At 41.5% G+C, this 18,045-nt stretch overlaps 1 protein-coding gene across 1 annotated transcript in view; it reads left to right on the forward strand.

The window, feature by feature from the left end:
* The window catches only part of stard9 (StAR-related lipid transfer (START) domain containing 9), a 55,909-nt gene that overhangs the window by 902 nt on the left and 36,962 nt on the right, over positions 1-18,045 (forward strand). Inside the window, exons 2-3 of the mRNA XM_049597159.1 lie at positions 3,271-3,340; positions 9,067-9,183. Of these exons, the coding sequence (XP_049453116.1) occupies positions 3,271-3,340; positions 9,067-9,183 (187 nt within the window). The remainder of the gene's footprint in view (positions 1-3,270; positions 3,341-9,066; positions 9,184-18,045) is intronic.

The raw sequence follows: 18,045 nt of genomic DNA on the forward strand, positions 1-18,045 counted from the left end.
TAAGTCCTCTCCTTCAGCTTTCCTTAAAATGTTCACTTAAGTATTTAAGGTTTTCTCCTTGTCTTGGTCTTGTACTTCAGGGATCCCTAGTCTGTTGCACAAAAGACCTTAGCAAACAAAGCAAGATAAAAAAAACAACTTAAGGTACCTCTGAGTCTATCTTAACTGCAACATGACCGAGTTCATGGTAATAAATGAAAAAAAAAACAAAAACAACAACACGTTTGATTTGATAACCAGTCGGCAGAAATGACTCTGTCTAGGTCTTATACTTAAGGGATTCCTAGTCTGTTGCACAAAAGACCTTAGCAAACAAAGCTAGGTAAAAAACAAACAAACAAAAAAAAAAAACTTAAGGTACCCCTGACTCTATCTTAACTGCAATATGTCCGAGTTCATGGTAATAAATGAAAAAAACAACACACTCTGCATTTAATTTTACACTTTAAATTTGCCTGAATTATTTTCGTTGCTCTTTCTTACAGTTGTTGTAGTTTGTGCTTTCTATGATTGTATTCCTCCAGAAGTATAATCCTTTCTTCCTCCGACCAATATGGTTTCCTTGTCTTCTTTTCTTCTGCCATTGTTTCACCATCTACTGTAAGTATAAGCCAATCTAATGAGATAAAAACAGGTATCGCAAGTGTGAGTCCAAGCAAACAAACAATCTCCATGGACACTTTCACCACTGTAAAATCTCTGTCAATGCAGTAAATGAGTTAACATTTTTCCTTAACTAAGGAAACCTTTAAAGAGAGTCTGTGCAACTGTATAAGTCCTTCAGCTAAGAAGAAATTAAGCCTAAAGTGTCATACTCAAGGAGAAAACCTAAGGTGTTTTGTGCAATCGGCCCCATAGCCTTGAGTTTGATCTCAAGTTTTCAAAAAGTCTTTTTCTTAAGTTGTTTGGTCTGTCAGATGTCAGAAAATGGTGAAAAATGTTGATCAGTGTTTCCCAAAGCTCAAGATGACGTCTTCAAATATCTTGTTTTGTCTACGCAGGCATCCAGTTTACTCTCCAAGAGGAGCAATTTTAACTTTTCTCTCTTAAGAAATGACCCAAATCAATCAATCGATTGTCAAATTAGTTGACAGTTAATTTAATAATTGGCAACTAATTGATCATTTGGTATAGTTCTGATGGCTCCTGCTTTTCAAATGTGACGATATACTGCTTTTCTGCCTTACATGATGGTAAACTGAATATCTGTGGGTGCTGTATGGTGTGTCAGACAAAATAAGCCATTTGAAAATTGTTTGTTTAGACAAACTATTAAACAGTAGTAAAATGTAAATGTTAGTAGCAGCCCTACAAACTTGACTTACACTATCACATACAGTATACTCTGTATCAAATCTTTTACTGAGGCTAAAGGATGTTTACACTCAGTAAAATGTTCAACCAAAGACCCCATTGATTACTTTGGAAACTGTTGGATCTCCACATACTTACTGCAAGTTTTAACAGTGTTTACCAGAAAAAAAAGAAGTTTGTAATGAATAGCAGAGTGGCGTAACAGTGGGGTTCAAGAGGTTAGTTTCATAACATCAAACAAATGAAAGAAGATGAAGTCAACTAATGTTACTTCATACCTACATCTATGTAAAAACATATATTTTTAATATACAAAACAGACTTAATTCTCACTTGCTCATTACTTTAAGATATTCCCCTCATTTAGGAAAGCATTTATGGGAACAAAAAAAGTTTCCCCCCCATTTTACAGCGCTGTGAAATCTGCTGTTTAAGTAGCAGAGAAACACAGTGAGGTTGTAAAGTTGCATTGCTCCACTGGAACACCCCTTTACATTAACAGGCAAATTGCTACAGCATGTTGAATAACAGTTCCTCGGGGTCTGGAGATATAGTACATATAAAGTCTATAGTAGTGCATTGAATTAAATTGAACTCCTGCAGGATGTTTAGCAGGGGTGCTCAATCTAAAGGTCTCTACAGTACCATAACAAAGCATTATTCAGGCTATGAAGGGCCGGACAATGTTTCTTTCAAACAGTCTTCCTCGTGTTTTGCATAACAAAAGATTTTCTTATACATAATGTTCACTGTCATGCAAATCTCTGCTTCCTGATTTCTGGTTCTGTCAGTCTCACTTTCCTCTGCTCTGTTCCGCTTTTTTAAGTGGAGGATATATTTCCTTAGTTATATATTTGAATAAGGGCCTGCTGTGTGACAGAGATAACATTACCACTGGACTGGTCAGCTGCTTTCCTCATTTGGCTGGACACAGGAGTGTATTGCTCTTTGTTTTAGGATTCAATGAGCTCCCCCTGAGAACGCTAGAAGCCACTCACATGCAAAAAACATGTCAGGGTGATTGTGAAATTGCTCGTCTTGGGTTTGTATCAACACACATTTTTATGAGGTTTACTATTTTCCAGCACCAATCTCCTCTCCCCCATACTACTTAAAGCCTGAGATTGAAGGTTGGTGGTTTTGGGTTGGGCCACTGCTGGGGTTGGCAAAATGAGTCCCGCATGGCGAAGCACAGGGAGAGCTGACGATTACAACAGCCTGCTCGTCTATCCCCTTACCCACCACAGAGACGGAGCATTTGCTCTGCAGGCCTCATTCGCTGTCATTATCGCTCCTGGAGATCGAAAATCTCTCAGCTCCATGTTGTGATTGCCTCCAGTTTCGCGTGTGTTGCATCAGATGTGCTCGGTCCAGCTGCTGAAGCACACATCACCGAGCTGACCTTGTTTTACACACATGCGGGGACACACACTGGTCCCAATTATACACACACACACACAGAACTGGTGTGCGCTCTCGACTTTGTGGAGACAGCCCAAGCTGCCTCATCAGAGGAAGTCTCTGGAGTATGTGAGGGTCTGTTTTCATTTGAATCTGACACTGGTCAGTGGCGATTTCATGGATCACACACACAAAGATTCATTGTGCTACCTGTCATGTGACGGCCTCGAGTCAAGTGGCCTAAATTCATCTGGACATCCTCTTGATTATATCTGCGTCTGCAAAAAGGGGACTTTAAACCTATTTGAGTCTGTCTGCAGGGCATTGAATCCAAAGTGAAACCTTTGTTAAATCTCTGTCCAGTTTGCATTTGGAGCAGGAGACACTGATCAATACTGATGGTGTCCCTTTAGATCTTTTCTCCCCTATTGGAAGCATGTGTTAACGTTTTCTCTCTGATCTGATCTTTCCCTTCTCATAACATTGGTCACATTTCTTTATGCTTCCAAATATAGTTGTGTACAGAGTTGACTGAAGCAATGTTCTTGCTCACAGGGAGAGCGCAGATGGAGGAAGGCTCGCGGTTCAGGTGGAGGACAAGCTTGTGAGGATCAGGAATGTAAAGGTGAGTATTTTGGTGTGACAGCATCCAAACTGCTGCACACAAATGTAAAATATTGCATCTGTTTTGGTGTATCTTCTGTTGGGAGGAGTGGTTGAAGCGGGAGTTGTGTTTACTAGAGGGTATCTATCACAGCAACAGGATGTTTACAGAATCAGATCACCCTTTTCCTGCTTGATGTCACTGTTGTTTATTATATGTGTTGAGCTCACACATACACATGGGTTGAGAGACCCCTCCTGTCACACACATACACTCTGACACTGTGCACGCCACATATAAACAGCAACACAACTACAGCATACTTTACATACTCCAGACTGAGTTGCGGTAACCCTTAAGACTCATCAAAGAGCAAGTGACAACTGTTGTGTTGCGTCACATTTCCTGTGTCTCAGCCAAAAAGTTGCACTAAACATACTACAGAAACTTCATCCATCCACCAACTAGCATGTACGTTCCGTGCCAGCATGAGAGGAAATAACTCTCCATACCTGCAGGTGGTGATAGTCTATATTTGTCATTAAAAAAAAGAAAACGAAGCCGGAAGATCGACAGGATCGATTCAAGACACTTGCTAGCCAGGTAGCGCTTTAACGACACACCCCAATGTTGAAATAATAAAGGATATTTACTCTGTGCTAGCGAATGATAACACAAACAATTATGAACCGTTTCCGCTAAAGAGCCCAAAAGCTAAAAAGAGTTTACCTTGTATAACAAGTTTCTTTTGATCTCATGCCCTCTTGACTTTAGTCGTTTGTTTACTTTCCTCATTTTCATTTCTCTTCTGGAGCATTGAGCTGAACTGCCAATCAGAGTGATGTTATTCACCGACAGGCTTCACCGTCTCTGACACCGATTCAACATGCTGAATCAGCTGAAAAAAAGCCAACAGTTCAGGACATGCTGCAATAACTATGGTCACAGGCGCTGACCAACGACCTGACATTGACCGACAATTGTCAGTTGGCTAGGTATTTTTTGTCTTTTTTAAGGCTCAGACACACCAAACCGACTTCAGAGAACTAGCGACAACAAGAGCCCCCTGCTGCGTTGCCTCACACAGCCGTGAGACGGCTAAAAAGTTGCACATACACACACTAAACAGCCAGCAAGCACGTATGTCCCACACCTGCGAGAGAGGACATACCACTCCATACCAGCAGACAACGGTTGTCTGTAATCGTCATGTAAAAAGGGGACCCAGATGTCTTGATGCTAGTTAGCCAGTTAGCACATTAACAACGCAATCAAATGTTGAAAGAACAAAGCATATTTACCATGTGCCAGTGAACAATAAAACAAACCATCAGGAAACACTTTTGCTATAGAGCTCAATGACTAAAGAAAAACAATCTTACCTCATATAACAAGTTTATTTCCCTCAATCCCTCTTGACTTAAGCTCCCTAATTACATTTCTCACTTCAGTTTCTCTTCTTGTACACTGGGCTGAACTACCAATCAGGGTGATTTCATTCGCCGACTGGCTCCGCTTTCACAGACACCGATTCAACATGGTGAATCAGTGGGGAAAAAAAGACGACAAGGGCCAATGATGTGGGACACATGGCACCGACGACTTTGCCTGACGGCCAACTGTCGGATTAGTGTGTCAGGGCCTTCAGGGGGAACAGGGGATCTTTAGTAGAAGATTGCAGGTAAACACTGTATGCCCCACAGACATTGTATCTGAAAACAGGTGAACCCCAAGATTACATAGTGCCTTGGTCAGGCGCCTATTCAAACTTTAAAAGTTTGGAGCGTGTATAGGCTTAGAAGATTTTGATTGGAAGTACATGATGGCCATTCCCATGCTAAATAATATCCCATAAGTTGTTGCAGCAATTTTTGGGCTGATACCATTTGTTACACAGATTTGTTGCTAAATTTAAACCTTTTTCTACTCAAGAATTGATAAAAATGGTAAAAATTCCCCCCAAATACCACATTATACCACTGTGTCCTTATCAGAGTCAAAAGGGCTTTTTACTCTGATGAAGACACAGTGGTGTTGAAAGGTAAGTCTGTTTTCATTACTAAAGGCTCCTCTCTTCTCCTTTGGAAACAATAGTACATAAAATACAGTTTACAGACTTTAGTGTTAAATGAGGTGTTTTAACAGGGAATCTGGCTCCAGGCCTTAATGGTCTTTTAAGTAATACAAGAGCAGTGTGCAATGTTGTTTTATACTGTATTTTAGCTGAGAAAAGTATTTTTTGGTTGTGTTTTTGTCTTAGTTATTAGTTCAGGTTTCAAGGACACATTTGGAAATAATTATGTGAGCTACATGTTCTTGTAAGCTGATACTTTCTCTAACTTACCAACCTGCTGTGTCAGATTGCTGAGTAGACTTGTCTGATTGGTTGAGCTGCATTGCCTGCAGACAGTCTGCTGCTGCTACACCTTGTTTTTCCCCTGTGAATGTTTGCATTTGCTACTGTTGAAATGATAAAACGGTATGCGTTTGAAAGATATGGCTTGTAGATGATGAGGTTCATATATCAAAGTATCCAGTCTCCCATGTGTAGAATTGATGCAAACACACAAAAAGATGAAAGAAATTCAGCTTAAAACTACTGCACACATTTAGCTACAGCCTAGTTACATATACACGAAGACTTGTGTTGATTAAATTTGTAGTTACAGAGCTGCCCCTTTTGTTTACATTTTGAATGCTGAAGTATTGAGAGAAGTTGGGTGGGGGAGGAGAGAATCTGTTACAAATGATGTGACAGAGACGAACCACATATGGCCTCCCTCTGCCATGGAAAAGGACCAAGACTCCAAAGCTCTTGCGGGTCTCATGGGAATAATTATTTATGGAAAGTGGGACAGTTTTGGAAGATCTGAGACAGGAAGAAAAAAAACGGTTAAGAGTTTAAAGGACAATAAATGTAAAGCCGAGTAGCAAACAGCACATAATACAAGTTATAAAGAACTACTGAACTACATTTAAAAAGTGTGAAACAAGAAAAAAGATGCAACAACTTATCAGTTTTCCCTAACTTGATTTAGTTGGAAAACATGAGCCTTCAGTCTGTCACTGGTTGGAGGTCTGTTGGCCAGGAAATTTGCTCGTGGCTGGCGTTGTTTTTGGCTAATCCCCTACACGACAAGGCCATTGTTGTATTTCCTAAAAGTACTAAGGGGGTGAAACAATAATGCTTTCAGGAAAGTCAGTTGCTGTGAACAAAATTGATACCCAGAGCTTAGTATTGCTTAATGCCTCAGTTAGAGAAAGAAAAGTCCATTTACATACTAGATGACTGAGTGGATTCATCATTTGGATAATGATTTGGATAATTGACTGCTTGGTTTGAAGTGTAACAGTGACTAAATGACCCATTTCCAGCGATCTGCTTGGCAAGAATCCATCACTCAAGTGTCCTTGAGCGAGACATTTATCCCTCACCAGCTCTAATGTTGCTGTTTTGCAACTGAACATGCAATCACCACATGTAAACATGATACCCTGATGTCATCTCAAAAAATTTCCAGTGCAATTATCCCAGTGTTTCCCATACACTGTGCGCCACGAATAAATTATCTCCGCCACATATAGATTTTTATGCTTTTGACGCTACCTGGACCTTATAATGGGACTCACTGTCTGTGAATGTAGCTTGTCGTTACAATTCCGGTGCAAAAGGTGGCGGTATGCATCGTAAAGACGTACTTAACGCACCTGGTCCGCCAGAAGAAGAAGAACAAGAAGCAGACGTAGTAGCAGAACTGATCCAAACACCTCTCGGTACAAATATGTGGGCAAACAAGTCCAAAAGTGGTTTGAACAACTCTAACTCATCATGTTATATTAGCCTGTTCACTCCTTCACACAGATGAGTATTGAAAAATATTTTTAATAGTCGACCAATGAAGATGAGTTTACATATCACCTTGGGTTCGTCCTTCACCTTCTCAAAATGATCCCACACTTTGGATTTCCTGCCCGACATGTTATTAACTAGCCTGTGGAATAACCGCAGGTACCAGCCCTGGGAATTAGGGGCCGAACACATGCCACGTCTTTAACCGCCTGGAAAACATGAGGTTGGGCAGCGGGCACTTCTCTTGTGCCTTTTTGGTGCCACCTTTCAAGAGCGCAGCGACAGGTTGCGTCTGAGGTTGCTAAGCAACCTTAACAAACATCATATAGCCTATTTACCTGAAATCTTGAGTGCAGAGCTGATCTTCTTCCAGGCGCTGTTTAAAAGTGTGTAGGCCTATCCTCTGTGGGACAGATGTAAATGATCAACTTTTCCGTATGTATCAGACTGAATATTTAGGGAAGACGGGAAAGATATCTGTTGGCTGTGATTCATTACCTCCGCCAAGGAGGTTGTGTTTTCGCCGGCGTTTGTCTGTTTGTTTGTTTGTTTGTCTGCAGAATAACTCAAAAAGGTCTGAATGGATTTTGATGAAATTTTCAGGAAATGTTGATTATGGCACAAGCAACAGATGGTAAAATTTTGGTGGTGGTCGGTTGAAGCGAAGTGGATAAAATAATGAAATGGCAGGAAATCCAAGCTGCTTGGCGGAGGTCTGCACTCTCTGAGTGCTTTTCTAGTTTTTTAATGTGACTCCTGTCTGACTGCTGAACATGGCCTCTTCCTGTGTCTGTAAGCTGGTTTACAGATATGCTAGCAAGATGTCAAAAACGTCAGGTGTCTTGAATAGTTTCAAAATTTGCAAAGATGACCCCCAAAATTTCGAGTGCTACATTCGCTAAAGACAACTGGTTTGTCACCAATCTACAACAAGCTTGGCAAATCACCTGTAAAGAACAGCTTAGCCCTCTTGTGAGGTCTTCTTTTTTTTTTTGTTACTATGGCTAATGTGCAGCCAGCATGCTAAAAAGTGGCTAATTGTCATGTTATTTTAGTTGAATGGACCAATTACCCAACTCTCTAACTCTCTCTAACTCTATAGATCAGCTGTAGGCTCCACAGTCTCTCTGACATTTACCTTTACCTTATTCACTGCAGCTGAAATACATGTTGTGTTCAGAGTAAGGCCACAATCACTAGCACGCCCCAGTGCTCACAAACTTGTTGTCTACTTAAAATTAATTCCCGAATATGAAAATAGATGGCATAAGTTTTAAGTAAAGTGGATATACCTGCAAAGATTTATGTCCCTATAAAAAACACTCCTGGAATAGATTGAATGTCACAAATATAATATAACAGTGTGCTCTCTCATTAAGAACAACATGGTTCTCCAGGCTGTATGCAGTGATTTAGAAGAAATGTTTAGATGCTGCACTGTTTTTCCAGTGCAACCGTTGTGCCTGGACAAGTCCAAATGCTGCTGTGCTGTCCACCATCAGTTCAGGATTCACTCCCAGTAAGCAGAAAGGTGTTTACTGTTAATGCAGCGAGGCGACTAAAGAAGCGAAAGAGTGAATGCGTTGCTAATGAATGGAAACAACTTGCTTGCAATTCCACACCGTAACAGTCTCATAAACAAAAGCTATAGTATGTTGCTGAGCTTCTATATAAGCTTCTGATTCTTTCTGCCCAATTTCTGTGTTATCAAATGTAAGCAGTTGTTGTTTCTGTACTTTAAGTTCAGTATACTTTGCAATACTACTTAATTGTGCTCATAAAATTGGGTGATTGTACTGTATTTCTTGCCCTAACTGTTATTGGTTCATATCAAATAGAAAAGAGAGACTAGAAAATAATCCTTAGGTGCTTTACTCTTGTGTTTTCCTCCCTGAAGCTGGATGGACGTACAGATGGTGCTGTGGATTCGAGGGAGAAGCTCCTGGAGTTTTGTTTTGACTACTGCTACTGGTCGGTGGATGCCGCAGAGCCTCACTATGCCTCGCAGGAGGAGGTAATGATCTAACTCTCCAACTGACTGACTTTATATAAACTGTAATATCCAGCTACTGACTTTACTCTAAATAAGGCAGTATTCCAATGACAGCTTTTTAGCATCGGATGCTCACTGAACTATTACTGTATTCCCATAATTTTCGCATTGACATGCTTTGGGGCATAGCCTGAATAATAACTGGGGAGCCCCCTTCACAGTGTGTTACAACATCAAAGTTTGCATCCAATATTCAGCCTCAAACCCCAACTTTTTTCTGATGTTGCGACTGTGGTTTCTCCTTGTGGTTATCTTAGTGGAAAGATGGCAAAATAAATAGTGCTTTGACAGATTCTCTTACAGATATACACGAGAGTAAATTGTGAAAGGAGAACCAGCACAGAGGGGGTTCTTTGGAGGAAAAAAATCACCATATTTTTCTGTTTAAATGGCATTTTTTTTTAATCTGAGTGTCGTCTTGAATTTCAGAGTATTGCAGTAAGTAATGTGAGTGAGATTAGTGAATGGTTTATGTCCTTTGTAATTTCGTAGGATCTGGTTTGACATGTAGCCATTTGTGCAGCACTACGTAAAGATTTGTCTTGTTTTCGTGCCATACTATATGTCCTCTTGTGGGTGGAGACCAAGTGAGTGCTGAATCAGGTTTTTGGCCACGAGTTGACGCTGGGCAAACACAACCTCTGCACCAAGAAAAGAGCCCAGAGGAAGCAGTGTCCGTGTAGACAAACCACAACAAGATGGGCGTGTGTGTGTTGTGTTGTATGTTTTTACACAGATGGCCACTCAGGGGATATGATATCAGCCCCATCTGTTACGCAGAAGTTTCTTTTCGTCAGACATGGCATGGCTAGAGTCAGCCTGCTTTTCAAGTCCCGGCTTTGATTGAACGATTAGATATCTTTGTGTTGCTTTGATTGGAGGGTGTTGCTGGAACCTGAGCTGGGCTCCAGATCTAGAGGAAGTGGTCCATTGCAGGAAATCTCTCCAAAACCTGTTCTTTTTATAGATTAGTCATGTCATTAATTTGTATTTCCATCGAGTTTTCTTTGTTCAGCACAATAGTTGCACCCCTACAGTCACTTTTTCTGTCCTCTGCCACTCCCTCACTGCCTGCTTCTCCTCTTGTCAGAGCTGCCTTTGTATGCATTTGAGAAAGACCAGGCTGTGACGGCCTACACACTGTGCAGACAGAGCAACAGACAACACAGCACTTCTTCCTTTCTCCTTTTTATTCCTCTCACTGGCTCTGGCTTTGGATTGCCGCTGGCCTCAGCAGAATTGTGTCCAGTCACAGTGGCCTAGTTGCCACAAGACATTCCTCTGTTGACCCGGGGTAGGCGAAAGGACACCAGTGAAGGACAGAACTGCTGGATTTAAATGTGACCTCTTTTCCTGCACCAGAATCCAAAGAATTGCCTCTTTAACATCTTGTAGATGACCACGTCAGCCGTTTACTGATCACGTCAAAGTTGATTAGATTTGAATGAGGCATTTTTCTGGTGGATGTAAAGTAGAGGTATTCAGATACCATTTTTTTCTTCTGGATATTGATTCCGATTCATCAAGATGAGTATCGCATGAAAGTGATTACCAATCCGATACCATTGCGTTCTAAAAAAAAATGTAACCGCTGTAAAAATACTTTAAAGCTTATCAATAAATTGCATACCATTGCATACTCACCGATACCTGATCCAGCATTTTAGGCAGTATCTGAGGCATTTCAGATTCTGGTATTGGAACAACGCTCATGTAAGGACACAGTGTTTGTAGTACAAAGAAGAACATATTGTGTTTGTGCTGTAGGACAGCAGCCAGATTAATGGAGCACCGTGGCAGGTGGACACTATAATTCAAGAGCCACTCGTAACTATTTTACCAGACAAATTGCCTTCTAGAACAGCGAAGAGGCTGTCTAAGTGGCGGGTTGAGGAGGCACATTTGTTATCCACAACCAAAATTTTACAGCAATGTTGGGACTTGATGTTAATTTCCCACACTGTTGTGTCACTTCATTTCACCTAGCAGCATTACATTGTGGGTAATTGCTCTACAGTGAGGGTATGGATACAGTTTCGCTCTTATCTTATCCAACCATTTATATTTTAAACACATTAATGAGTTGGTACTGTGTGCCAGCACTGGATTTTCTCATGGTTTCTATTTTCAACATATCTTTTAACAATGTTTTTTTTTTTTAGAGCAGGAAGAGGGACTTGCTCTGAATTCGTCTTGCGCTGTAGTCCCCATGAGACTGAGACAATCTGAGCCAGTGGTGGAATGAGACAAGGGGAAAGTGGATCTTAACTCTTGCTTCTCCAGTCCTGTGCTATCCCGCCACACCCAGTGCCCCTCAGAGACTGGTCCCTCCAGCCCCTCCCCATGCCTGCGCTGTACACATCTACGCATCACTGATAGTTTACACCAGATACTTGTGGGGGTTTCCATCCTCATACACTGTTGAGACGGAGAGAGCAGACAGAAATGTGGTATCTAACTATATGTTGGGGAGCAGACGTGGTTGCATTCTTGTCGGTGAGGGCTCCCCACAAGAAAAAAAGCTTGTCTTACATGACGGGAGACTCAGTTTTTAACTTTCTAGAAAAAGTTTGAGTATAGAGGCAGGAGACGGGCTCTGCCAGGTGAGAAGAGGTAGGTATTTGGAAGAGAACCATAATCCATAATGGGAGCCAGCTGTTGGGACTGTTTGTCTAAACGCTGCCTTTGTTTTGGGGCAAGATATTGAGCTAATAAGTAGTGTTTCTCGCTATTTAATAACACAAATTCCTCGGCTTGTTTATTGCTTCTGACAGCAAGAAACATGGGAGAGAAGTGTGAGAGAGAAGCAGGAGGATTGAGACGGGGAATGGCGAGAGAAACTGATTAGGCACGAAGAGAGAGTGCGAATGCGAATTCCTTGGGTAGAGGAGGAGCAGGAGGAGGGGAGAACAGGAGGGGAAATGGGCAGGGGGTCCACTGTGCCTCTGCAGCCCCCAGCTCTCGCCTGCCAAACTCACAGCTGCCTCACTCAGTAATTCTTCACAGTTAAATTTCAGCGCAAAGACGTCACTGCTGAGGATTCGTCTCAGAGCACAATGCTGTTTTTTATTGCCAAAAGGAGTCAGCTTGCTGGGGTTTTTCCCTCTCTCCTCCTCCTCCTCCTCTCCTCTCTCCCCTTGTGTGTGTGTGTGTGTGTGTGTGTGTGTGTGTGTGTGTGTGTGTGATTTGATTATGCTTGCAGTGTTTCTAGGTCTGTATGTCAGTGGTGCTGCAGAGTGGGGAGAGAATAGCTGCTCTGTGTTTAAGAAGAATCTGCCACATGCACGTGTGCATTTACTCCCCCTCAACGCAGTCCGGTCCAGTTCAGCCTAGCCTGGTTTGAATTAACCACAAACAGGACACCAAATAAACCACATGCTGTCAGCTAAGAAATATGAGATCTACACCATATGGAAACAGGAAAAGCACCTGTGATTTAAGTATAGATCTACTGCTTTCTGTCGGTGAAGGCAGACGATAAGAGGAGTGGTGAAACTAAAAATTGTTAGATAGATGTGCATCACAAAATGTGCAGATAACTCCTGTTAGAAAGAAGACTAGAGCCTGCACATAACTCTTACTGCACACTGTCAATGTGCAATCTAATTTTTTATTAACTGACTGATAGGATCTAATAAGGATTTTCTATCTAGATATTTCATTAGCTGCTAATTGTTTTCTCAATAATTCTTCAAAGACATTTTTTAGGGCTTTTTTGCCTCTATTTGACAGGACAGTTGTTATTGTGAGAGGGTAAAGAGAGGGGGGGCGACATGCAGCAAGGGGCCGCAGGCTGGAATCGAGCCTGCGGCTGCTGTGGCAATGACAGAGCCTTTATATATGGGGTGTCTGCTCTACCAGGTGAGCCAATGGGCACCCCTTAAATGAATAATTTTGTCTATAAAATGTCTAAAATTGAAAATGCTGTCCCAGAGTCCACTCTGATTTATTCAAATTGCTTGATTTATCCAAACACTGTATATCACAAAGACAAAGTTCAGACATCAAGGGGGCGTATTTACAAAGCTTTTGAGTGCAAAGAGCTGCTCCTAGTGACGAAAATCTGAGAAAATTCTTTAAATTATGAAGTTTTTTAAGATTTTCCCCTTAAAGTTAGACTAATCCTGAAGATAAAAGCGATTCACAAAACATCTTAGCCCTTCAGGGAGCTCCTAAGGTAAAAAAAAACACAGTTAAAAGTAGATAGGAGGACTTTTAAGATGAAGAAGAAAGACAAAGATGTAGGAGCTAATGAAACACTATAGATAAGATTGTGCAGGAATGATGTTTGTGGTAGAGACGCTCACATCTCCCACCCAAAGCAATAATGATATAACGCCAAAAATGAAGTGATCACAACACTAAGATATTTGACAAATGCAGCAGTGCAGCAGTGATGACTTGGGTCTGTCTCAACCTTCCATCATCACAGTGATCACATAAACAATGACAACACATTCACAGTTTCATATTGTGACGTAGATCATTTCATTTCCACTGGGTGTCCACAAACTCACAAAAGGACAACCAATCTTCCAAAATAATGCATGTCGTCTAGCAAGGGTGTCAACCACACCTCCTCACTAAGGTAAAACTTTCTTTCCCTAGTACTCTCTGCTAGAATATTTCAGCCTAAGTTGTAAGCTCTGAGTCATATTCTCACTTTGTTTGTGATGTCAGTGTTTGTGAATATGGCCCATAGGAATAGATCTTTTTTACAAACATGTTCTCTTTATCTTAGCAGGCTGCATCTTTTCTTTTCCATCAGTGATAAGAACCCACCGCTCAGTGATCTCCGATTTGTGTTTGTTTCCATATTTTTAGTTGGAAGGAGACTTTGTTTTTGGCTCAGAGTAACTCAAAAACTTGTAAACAGATTTCCAAAGAAATTAGTGGAAAGTTGGGCCACGGGCCAAGGAGCAAGGGATCAGATTTTGCTGCAGATATGACACCAGTTTTATATCCTGTAATTTTTCAAAGGATTTCTAATCATTGAGGCATTTTAAAACATTTATTTTCCCCTAGAGTTGCACATACTTTAAAAGCAGTGTTTTGTTTTTTTTTTATCGTAAAAATAACTAATTTAACGGATTTTTACAGCCTTGGTGGATGTAGGTATGTGCTGTCTGAGCTTTGCCAACAGCTGGCAATAGAAATAGAAAAGAATGAGGCCCCAGTCACACAGATTGCACCTGCCTTTTTTTTTTAAAACTGAATGCCACTAGTAAAAAAACGCATGCTGCATGTTTTTATTGTTGCCAGGCAACCACCCCATCACCTCCTTACCCTAACCTTCCCGTATAATCAATTTACCGTTTATTTATTTATTATTTATTTCACAGTAATTAGTACATAGTTCCTAAAATGTTGAGGCAGAGGGTACTTGCTGTAGCTCTGGTTGAGGGTGAGAGGCTGTTGGCAAATAGTTTGTTAAGCACAAGGAGATTCACACAGAGATCTGTGTGGATACATGAGACTCTAAAAAACAGGGTTGGTCAAGGGGAGTACCACCAGCTAGTCCAGGAGCTTCTTCTCCATGATGGCCGTTTCCAGACATATTATAGGATGACTCGGGGGCAGTTTGACAACCTGCTGTCTATCGTCGGGCCTAGCGTCACAAAAATGATGGCAGCCACCTAGAGCTCAGAGACTCAAGGTGTGTAGCAACATAAAAACAGCGAGCGAAAAGCTTCATTCTCATTAAAAACAATTACTGCTGCTAAAACGCTTTCTGTGAGATTGGGGCCTAAGTGATCACAAATGGGAGTACTAAAGGACTGAAATGGACAATCCCTGTTGAATCACATCTGATATCATCACTGCATTATCCAACATGTGAATTAGACATCATGTTCTCTACATATCATTCAGCCCTAGATTTAATGTATATTGCATTCATATTTTATTTTTATTGCTTTACCATTGCAGAAACGTCACATAAACACAAAAGGGAAAAAAAACACAAGGAGACCTGAATTGCCCTGTCTCACATGACTTATTTATTCCTGAGACATATTCAGTGTTTGTTTCTCGTAACGTTCCATATCGTATATTTCATCCACAATTTTCAGCCATCCATTTTGTGTTGGTGGTTCTGCCTTGTACAGTCGCTTTGTAATGGCCTTTTTACAAGCAGCCATCAAGCTTTTCAGCTTCACCCTTAACAAAATATCCTCTGTCATATTGCCAAAGTATAATACTATACATGACCTAGGTATATCATAGCCCAGAATTTTCATAGTAACCATATGAACATTTCCCAAAAGTGTACCTAGTTTTTAAGATTTATGGGCTAACCAATGGGCGTGGGTTCTTAAATCAGACACTCAAATGTTACAGTATCATATAGGATAAGAATAGTAGTTGAGCTCATGTGAAATTGTAGTAATATTGCACCAGTATGTTCCCTAGTGAATGAAGCTATGGTGCACCACTCTACCCTATGGATATCATACAAGGCTCCCATCAGTCTGGAGGCTGGAGAAGTCATTTTCAGCCTGCCATAAAGAGTGTGACATGCAGCTCTGCTCCACAGTGTTGTGCTTTGGCCCCTTTAACAAGGACTGGGGGAGGAGCACCAGTCCCCAAACTCTCTCCAGATATGGCTCTATTTATTTGTTTAAAGTCTAGCCTTTGCCCCAGTATCAGCTGCAACAAGAGTGTATACTAAAGAAGGAGTGCACAGCCAGAGAGCCTCCTGCCTTCATTTTTTCCCCCCATTTTCCTGTCCTCTGTTCCACTTTCTCCCTGCTGTCCTTCATTCCCATGTGTAGGGAGGCCTGAGTAATGAAGAGCAGCCTATCTGTTTGGCCTGCACATCTCTGTCTCTCCCTCCTCCCTCTCTTGCAGCCTCTCTGCCCTCTCATGCTAATTTGACCTACAAATTCTGTCCAAGTGTGACAAACGAGTGCGTTGTTGAACTGCGGCCAAACAGCTTCCTCTCTGTCTCCGCATGTGATTCTGTCTCTCTGTCTGTGTCCTCCCTGAAGTCTTCTCTACACATATCTCCCACTCTCACCTTTGATTCCCTGTCCTAGATCTCTAGCAGGAAGCAGCATCTCTGGCGACATTTCTTTTCCTGTGTCTAAACAAAAGCATTTAGCTTTTGCTCAGGGCCCAGCTGTTGTGTTTGTGTAACCCAGTTGGAAAGCGTGGGACTGGAACCGAGCCACCCTCTCCTCTTCTGCAGCTGTCCAGTCGTGGACATGCAGGAGAGTGAGGGGAATTATTACACAGGAGTTAACAGGAGTTTTCTTTGTATGACAGACTGTTTACGAGAAAATTACATCTTCGTTTGCATGCATTTATCGCTTGCAGTCTGTAGTCTTTGCATTGAGTTCAGAGACGTCCTCCCAGTGAGAGCGGTTGCGGAGGGAAAATTAATCTCGGTCCTCTTGGTTGCGTCAAACCTGGCAAAAGCAATGAGAAGCTGAAGTTTTTAAATGTGGCGAAGCTCTTTACTCTGCTTGTCTGGCCCTCTGCCATCACCCTTGACAACATCTTACACACATTTCACACACACACACACACACACATACACATGCATGCTGCACATAAATACTTCTCCAGGATTTAGTGTAGAGCAGGCCACATAAAACCAGACCAGCAATTGGCATTTTCCACAGCCAGTGATTACAGGACTTAACTCATTACAGAGGCATTACACCATTACTTTTTCACTCTTGTCAGCCTGTCTTTATCATGCTGTCCTTCTCTTTCACAGTTGCCATTTTTTCAAAAAATTTCTCACCCACTTCAGTGCCTTCCTCTGTTTTCTGTGTTACCAGGCCACCAACCAGGCTGCCACTTTTGGGGGGAAAAAGTGTTTCAAAACCAACATGGAACAGTTTTTATCACGGTGTAGCTCTCTGGCACGGAACCCAGCTGGTTCCTCGTTTTTCAGGAGACCTCATTTTCCTCAGAGAAGTCTGGTTTAACTTAGTTAGACTCACATGTGACGTTTCAACTCTCCTTTTAAGATCTGTTGCCAGAGTGAGTTTAACAAGATAACATCTTTCTGTACTTCACTACTTTATTTAAAAATGGCTGTCATGCATATGATGTTGCACTATAAATGTAAACTCATGTTTACACTAAGCTGCTCTCTTTTAACATCTCTTGACATTGCATTGCTTGAAATTTGGATCTTAGCTTTAGTCTGGCAATGCATTTTATTTGGAGATAGTGGCGTACTGTGATGTGTGTTTGCAGATGCAAGTATTATGCCGCCAAGTATCTCCATTAATGCTTTCCTGCATGTGTGGATGGTATGTGTTTCTACCTTTTCTACTTGGTTATAGTATAGCTAGAGATAGGGCTGCCCCCTAAAAGTCAGTGATTCGAATCATCAGTCAGCGACCTCTCAGTCAACCAAGATTTTTCAAGTCGAGCATTCGTTTTGTTGCTTTTCATGCTCTTCTCCAGTACAGGCAGCTGCAGACCCAGACCCAGGGTAAGTCTGTGTAAGGTGGAGGTAGCTGCCCAGAGGAAGAGGGGCTTTGTCCGGTTCGGTCAGGTTCTGAGATAATGTTATCTTCTGCCTTCTGCTTAGAAGTGGTGAATTTACAACTTACAGCAGCCTCATTCTATACAGTCTCTGCCTTTTGTTTGATATCTAATGTTAGCCAAAAATGTTTTGCACATTTCCGTTAGCATAGTTAGCACGTGTTACCTCTGAGGGCTAACTTGGCTTGCTTACTATATTACATAAATTATTATATATTAAAGAACATATTGTCAAATTTTTGTGATGAGCAGCCAAATCCAGTTCGACTGACGTCTGAGTTCGTCTGAGTTGGGTTCAGCCCTAGTTGATGGAAGATG

Source organism: Epinephelus fuscoguttatus, linkage group LG14 (assembly GCF_011397635.1).
Source record: "Epinephelus fuscoguttatus linkage group LG14, E.fuscoguttatus.final_Chr_v1".
Lineage (NCBI taxonomy): Eukaryota > Metazoa > Chordata > Actinopteri > Perciformes > Serranidae > Epinephelus > Epinephelus fuscoguttatus.